Source organism: Alosa sapidissima, chromosome 20 (assembly GCF_018492685.1).
Source record: "Alosa sapidissima isolate fAloSap1 chromosome 20, fAloSap1.pri, whole genome shotgun sequence".
Lineage (NCBI taxonomy): Eukaryota > Metazoa > Chordata > Actinopteri > Clupeiformes > Clupeidae > Alosa > Alosa sapidissima.
In genome coordinates this window covers 28,945,591-28,953,628 of record NC_055976.1, presented here as the reverse complement: position 1 = coordinate 28,953,628, position 8,038 = coordinate 28,945,591, and the positions used below count along the sequence as shown (strand labels likewise).

At 46.8% G+C, this 8,038-nt stretch overlaps 1 protein-coding gene across 1 annotated transcript in view; it reads right to left on the bottom strand.

The window, feature by feature from the left end:
* Positions 1 to 8,038, bottom strand: part of rnf111 (ring finger protein 111) — a 46,656-nt gene that overhangs the window by 13,287 nt on the left and 25,331 nt on the right. Inside the window, 6 exon segments of the mRNA XM_042073987.1 lie at positions 1,096 to 1,161; positions 1,163 to 1,303; positions 1,305 to 1,363; positions 1,366 to 1,495; positions 2,110 to 2,252; positions 4,702 to 4,853. Of these exon segments, the coding sequence (XP_041929921.1) occupies positions 1,096 to 1,161; positions 1,163 to 1,303; positions 1,305 to 1,363; positions 1,366 to 1,495; positions 2,110 to 2,252; positions 4,702 to 4,853 (691 nt within the window).

Genomic DNA, 8,038 nt, shown 5'->3' with positions numbered 1-8,038 from the left:
TTCCTATTATCCCTTCTTAATTAGTCAAATTGAGGAAAACTGGAGACAGGCTATGTAGCTTAAAGAATGACATAATCAGGCTGTATGAATGCAACATGTTCATTAGCCTAACTTAAACATTGCCTAACAAGATCTAGCCAGTATATTTTCATGGACAGCAAGAGTCCGCTTTGTCATTGTTTTAAAAAGGCTACGTTGTTGTTGCTGCTACCCACGTTAATCTCCAGTGGTGACTGTTTAACTTACACAGATGCGCACACACAAGAATGAGCGCTCACACCACTACCCCCTAAGTCTATGCCTCTTTATTTGATAACAATAAATTAAGAAATGTTCCTATTCAGGGAAATGTTTAGTTTCTTTTTCTTTGGCCGCGGTTCAATGATACCGTTAATTGTGCCAGAATTATCCGCGAACCAGTAATTGCCTCGTTGAGGACGCCCTAACCCTGCTGATCATAGACAGAGAACGCATAGGCCTACTGTATGCTTTGGGTACAGAACACGGTGTACACGGAGAATGACGGTGTCTTGGAGCGGCCGCACCCCCCACAACTCCACTTCCAATGTCACGGATTCCGACAGATACAGACATTTCTGCTTTTTATCTGGTGGTGGTGGAGTTGACCGGACCTCTGAGCTTCAGACGTACCAATTTATCATCATCCATCGCGTCTGGCCTCTGAAAAAACTTTCAAGGCTAGTCTGCCTGGCCTGGCCATGTTTACCGCCTCACTCATTTGTTCGTTGTTTAACATGGACGTTTTAAGCCGCGTGCGCTTCCTATTTGAAATGCAGCAGGCTATGCGTGTTGTTTATAGCTTACTTTTCAAACGGTAGAGCCTGTTCATTTAAAAACATAGCCAGAGGACGTATAATTTAGGCTTACATATTAAGGCTTATTCTCAAATTCAGATTGCGTTAGGGGGACGGGATTATTAGCCAATTTCAATCGGACAATTTGACCGGAGAGATCTAATTTTGTCGACATTTCATTTTTTTTTCGGCCAATGTCCGGTAATTACCGGACAACGGAAACCCTGGTGTGTGTGTGTGTGTGTGTGTGTGTGTGTGTGTGAGTGTGTGTGTGCGCTACCTGGTCATGGTACTGGCTGGCCCCGGCGGTGGTGCTGCTCACCCCCGTGCAGGGCGCGGGGTGCTGGGGTATGCGGTCGCTCCAGCGGGCAGGCCGGCTCTCCGAAGCCCAGTGTGGGTGGGGGCCCCACGTGGTGGTGGTGGTGGTGGAAGTGGTGCGAGTGTGGCGCCGCGTGGCTGTGCCCGTGCCCATGCCCATGCCCATGCCCGTGGCTGTGAAGCCCCCGCGCCCTGCTGGGACGCCCCCGCCTGCATGCAGCCCGGGTGGCGTGGCCTAAGGTCATGTGACCTGGCGAGGGGCCTCCGCAGGGCGAGTGCTGGGGGCAGCAGGAGGGCAGGCGGGGCATGGCCACACCCCCACTTTCTCCTGATAGGCTGGATGAACCTCTTCTGCTGTTCATCTGATTGGAGGAGAAAGACAATACTCAGAGATGGATGCCCAAGCACAGGGACAAAAGTGATGTGCATATGCGTGTCTTTATCTTCTGCAGTAACGGATAAACACCTGGCGGCCTTTCCGTACATACAGTCCTACAGTCCTACACTACATGGAAATCTCCTAGGCCTCGGCTTCCGCGAACTTGAAACTGGCCGCATATGTCCACTGGCTACAAATTGTGTGTGTGTGTGTGTGTGTGGTGTGTGTGTATGTGTGTGTGTGTGTGTGTGGTGTGTGTAATGTGTGGGAACCCTCAACCTCGGTGGGCAGTGGCTGTGTGTGTGTGTGAGTGAGTATGTGTGTGTGTGTGTGTGTGGTGTGTGTGTATATATGTGTGGGAACCCTCAACCTCGGTGGCCAGTGGCTGTGTGTGTGTGTGTGAGTGAGTATGTGTGGTGTGAGTGTGTATATATGTGTGGGAACCCTCAACCTCGGTGGCAGTGGCAGTGGCTGTGTGTGTGTGTGTGTGTGTGTGAGTGAGTATGTGTGGTCTGGGCTCCCTCACCCTGCAGTGGCAGTAGTGCTGCTGGAGGAGGGGGGGGGCCGGCGTGGGCGGGGGGCCCCAGCGTGCTGTCAGGGCGCTGGGGCAGGAGGGGCCCGGGCCTCCGGCTGGGGCCCTGAGGTAGAGGCGCGCAGGGACGAGGAGAACGAGGACGAGGACGAGGAGCTGACCGCCTGAGTGTGCAAGCCCTCGGAGGTGGTGGCCACCACTGAGATGTCTGAAGCATACCCACGCACGCATCACGCACGCACAGCGCCACAAGCACAAGCACAAGCACACACACACACACACCACACTACATTAAACATATCCCTTGGATTGTATGTGAAATTCTGCTGTGATTTTATCTGTGTGTGTGTAACGGTGAACATGAGAAGAGAGAGATGAGCAAGGAATATAGATGAGAGATAGGGGGATAGATAGATATATAGAGAGAGGAATAGATAGATATATAGAGAGAGGATAGAGAGATATATAGAGAGAGGAATAGATAGATATATAGAGAGAGGAATAGAGAGATATATAGAGAGAGAATAGAGAGACAGAAAGGAGAGAGGGAGAAAGAGAGGGAGTGAAAGAAAGGGTGATGCTAATAGAGAGAGAGAACGAGATACAGAGGGAGAGAAATAGGGGAATATAGTGATGAGGAGAGAGAGATAGTGAGAGAAGGAGGGATAATAGTGATCATTTAAGAGAGAGAGAGAGAGATAGAGAGAGAGAGGGATAGAGAGAGAGATACAGTGATCGCTAAAGAAAGAGAAAGAGAGAAATAGAGGGATATAATGATGACTTGAGAGAGCTGATTCCTGTGAGAGGTCTCTCATTAGTATTCGAGAGTGAGCATTGCATCTGCTTTTCATATTCACAAATTAATTTCTCCCCCTGCACACACATGCAAATGACTCCCATCTCACGCCTGCCCGACTCTACACACACACACACGCCTTCAAATTCCACTATCACACTCTGATGAAAACAGGGCTACAGACAGCAACCACTTACCACACTATACCTGCACACACTCAGAGACAACACACACACACACAGTGTAGTAAATCTTTGAGATTGGGGCTGCTAGCTCGCCCACTCACACAGCCTCCTGATCCCTCGTCTACCCCAAATCTCTTTTCGTCTGATGCTCTTCACATCCCCCCTTTTTTCTCCATCCTCTCTTACCTCAACTTCTTTCTTTCTTCTTCTTTCACTCTTTTCTCACATTTCAAAGTTTTAAGCTCTTATTTTTCTGTTCTTTGATCTGCTTATTTGTAAAGGTAGTTCCAGTTCGATTGCCAATGTGTATGTATTGTGTATCTGAATATGTATTCTATTGCCTCATGTCCTCCCTGCTCTCAATCTAGTGGACGTCACACAAATGAACATTATGTCTTCCAGTGTGCTGTGTGTGTGTGTGTGTGTGTGGATAGATAGATAGGTAGGTAGATAGATATATAGCTATATCTCTCTCTCTCCCTCTCTGTGTGTGTGTGTGTGTGTTACATGTATATTATATGTGTGGCATAAGCAGCACAGCAGTATAGCTCACAGGGTTCTTGTGAGCTACAGAAGTTCATTCTATCCCGGTGTGAGTCTCTGCTGAAAACCTATAGATTAATCATTATTAACAGTCTCTGCATACAACCGCAACCCAGCAGGTCCCTATGGCAACCTTGAACATGGCCCCTCCTCCACACACACGTGTGTGTGTGTGTGTGTGTGTGTGTGTGTGTGTGTGTGTGTGTGTGTGTGTAATTCAGGGGGTGATTACAGAGGTTGATAAGATGAAGCGGCTCACTCTGAACAACAAAATGAACTAATTAAATTTGAAATTAATATCACCACATGCTGTGCTGAGTGGGATATTGATGTGTGAGCCGCTGAGAGAGAGAGAGAGAGATGGAGAGAGAGAGAGAGAGAGAGAGAGAGAGAGAGAGAGAGAGAGAGAGAGAGAGAGAGAGAGAGAGAGAGAGAGAGAGAGAGAGAGAGAGAGAAAGAGAGGGAGTGAGAGAGAGAGTGTGTGTGTCTCTTGTTGTATGTGTACGTGTATGTGTGTGTGTATGTGTGAGTGAATGAATATTAAATGCACACATCTTGGCTCTCTTGGCTGTAGCTGTTGTAGGATAGTGCCATTGAGAGACAGTAAGAGAACAGTAAGCTCTTTGGAGAGCTTCTGGACCTTTTGTGTGTGTGTGTGTGTGTGTGTGTGTGTGTGTGTGTGTGTGTGTGTGTGAGTATTTTTCACTGTCCTTGTCAACGGTAAAGGCCTTTTCCAACCAAGAACGATAACGATAACTATAATCATACGAACGATAAAGGCGTTCACACTGAACAACAATAAACAAAGTCTCTCCTTGTGTTAATGAATGTGAGGGCTAAACTTCGATGGGTTCTGATTGGCTATTAGCTTTTTATCATTCTGAAAATCGCACTAAAAAGTAATCCCCAACTATATCGTTCTTCATGCCGTTATCGTTATAGTTTGTGTGTGAACGTCGTCATTCATATTAACGAGAACGATATTTATTTATAGTTATCGTTATCTTTCTTGGTGTGAATGGGTCTTAAGTGGACTGGTGGGCTGACAGGCAACGTCTTTGTTCAAGTGTGTGTGTGTGTGTGTGTGTGTGTTTATGCTTTCATGTGCACACGTGTGTCTGCGTGTTTCTTACCGTCCTCGTCCACTGTGAGGTCCACCACCTCTCCCTGGCTCTGTCGGAGTGGCTGGATGACTGTGGACAGCCGGTGGCGATTTCGTCCCTCTGGACCCCGACTCTGAGAACAGCTGGGGCCCCACAGCATCCGACCCCCCACAGAGCGCGGCCTGAGAGAGGGAGAGAGAGATAAGGGAGGGAGGGAGAGAGAGAGAGAGAGAGAGGGAGGGAGAGGGGGAGAGAGAGAGGGAGGGAGAGGGGGAAAGAGAGATGTCAGATACCAAACAATAACCTGAAGAGTTCAGTTAGACTTGAGTTAGACTGAAGAGTTAGCCAGACTTTTCTATGTGCACTGTAACATCAGTGCACATGGAAAAGGATCAATGCAATCATAGCAAACATGTATGTGTGAGTCATGCAATCCTGAAATGACTGATTTTCTTTATTAATCAATTCTTAACTCTCTATGCTGGAATAACTTTCAAACAAGCTCTATATTCATCTCTCTCTCTCTCCCTCTGTGTGTGTGTGTAAGTGAGAGAGAGTGTGTCAATCATCTGCAGCTCCTGCTTTCAAGTCAGCTGGTTCATATTTACATTCCAGCTGCCCCACACCCCACTTCACACTCACAGACATGTTGTCCTCTATTCAGCGATACGCACACAGAACACATCACATCACATTACAAACAAGAACACAGGATGATCGATCACACACACACGCACACGCAAGCACAAACAAATGTGCCTTTCTGTGTAATTCAGAAACACACTCTTGCTGAAACAAATACCATATGGAATAGGGCAGCACGATTTGGGGGAAATATTTAATTGCAATATTTGTGACAGATATTGCGATATGATTTGTGAAGGTCAATAAATCGATTCAGTTCAATATTCCAGATGTGATCTGTATGGGGTCTCTTTAATTTGTGCCACCTCTGAGTGGTGAGCAGCACGCCCGGTGCACAGGAAGCACAGCACCTCTGGCCGACTGTGAAGAACCAATCAGAACCTCTGTGCCCCACCAACCAGAATGTAACAATGAACAGAATTGTGACAAATTAACTGTGCACGATTATTTGTAGCTTTAGCAATAATTGCGTTGGTTCATATTTGCGATTATGATTGAGATTGCGCTAATCGTGCAGTCCTAATATGGAGCTACCTCTATGAACAGCACAGAAACAAGACTGACTTCAGAGCACCACCATAGAGGATCATTAGCATCCCTACATACAGCCATCCAACTAAAGGTCGGCATGGCAACACTCTGACTCTCCGGCACGCACCTGTCACGTTCTCCTTGCTCCTCCCCCATTTTTACAGCAGGTGTGTGTGTGTGTGTGTGTGTGTGTGTGTGTGCGTGAGACAAAGATAGAGTTTAAGCAACTTCCGGGACCTATTTGCTTCGGTCTTCTGATTGTCAGAGTGTGTAGTGAATGTCAGTACAGCCTGTGGGAAGTGTGTGTGTGTGTGTGTGTGTGTGTAATCCTCCCCAGAGCTTCAAGTGTTGGAACAGTCTAGGGGAATAGTTTCATGTGTGATGACAAAGGGGGTAGAGTGTCTTGAGGATAACCTCCCCACCACACACACACACACACACACACACACCCCTTAAGCCCCCTGTCTCCCAAAGCAGAGACCCCAAACACCCCCTAACCACATATTGCATCATTAATACATCAAAACAAAATGATTACAAACAAGGGGGGATTCCCTAGGCACAAAGGAGACTAGGAGAGAGAGTGAGTGTGTGTGTGTGTGTGTGTGTGTGTGTGTGTTTTTCCATGACTGCTTCTCTCTCCCACTCCCACACAGAGAAATCAGATGTGTAGGAGATGAGACAAAAGGAGTGTGTGAGACAAGCTCGAGACATTCGAGAGAGATGCATACACGAGACACATGAGGGAGAAACACAGACGTGAGACACTCTTGAGACAAGTGAGAGAGACACAGACATCAGTCATGTGAGACAGACAAACAGATGTGAGACACTCTTGAGACAAGTGAGAGAGAGAGACAGACGTGAGACATATGAGAGAGAGAGACAGATGTGAGATACACTTGAGACAAATGAGACAGGCGGGAGAGAAGCACCAGATGGAAAAAACAGTCATGACTAGTGCTGTCCTACTGGCTGGAAAGATTACACAAGGCCCAAGTGTGTAATTTCAATTAATGAGAGAACACACACACACACACACACACACACACACACACACACACGTATATGGTGTGTTTTAAGTGGAGGAGACCGTGCTGCACGGTAACAGGAAGGCCAGCGCTGGCATCTCCCTGGACACGGTTGCCAGGCACCCAGGGATGGAGGCAGCTCCGCCTCAGGGGCGGTGCTAATTAACCACAAGCAGGCTGGGATTATTTTCTAAATACCTGTTTACCTGGGAGGCCCAGAGGCGTGTGTGTGTGTGTGTGTGTGTGTGTGTTGGCAGAGGTGGGATTATTTTCTAAATACCGATTTACCTGTGAGACCTTCTGAGGGAGGGCAAAGGAGTGTAAACATCAACACTCAGGGAGTGTGTGTGTGTGTGTGTGTGTGTGTGTATGTGTGTGTGCACGCAAAGGTTGGCAGGGCAATGGCTCAGCTATCTATACTTGTGCTGTTGTAAATGCCAAGGGACATACCACCCACACTACAAAGCCCCCAGTGGTGTAAGTTAGCGTGCGCGTGCGTGTGTGTTGATCAGCAGGCAAAGGGGGGACTTGGGTCAGCCCTACCCAGGAAGTACAATCTGACTGCAGGCAAACAAGTCAATGTACTAGCCTGGCAGACTAAAGCAGACCTACAACCTCTGGCCAATCACCATTCATCATTGCTATACTATACTACTCTAACTATTATACTATACTATACTATACCTATTCTAACTATTATACTATAGCAGGGCTTAAAATTCATTTTTCAAAATGGGGGGGAATTCCCCCCTTAGGTTATTCATGTAGGGGGGATTTACACAATTTGGGGGGGGGGAATCGATTCTGATACCAAGTCAAGAATTGCGATTTCAATACTTCGATACTTTTTAAAAAAAAGTGTTTGATTTTGGGGCCCCCACCACCCCGACGTCATCAGTAATATATACTGTAGTGGGATCATTCACAACAGTGGACATCCTAGATTCTGCTTGACTCTCTCCACACACACAAACACACACTGAAAATGATAGCTTATGTGATATGTTTCTATCATATATTTTTGAATTCATATAGAGTGTATTTATTTAATAATGCATTTTTTAAAGTATAGCATTTTACTAGTAATTACTAGTAGCTAAACATATTTAGTAATTTGAATGCCTCATATTGACGTTTAACCTATAACACTTAGGCATATC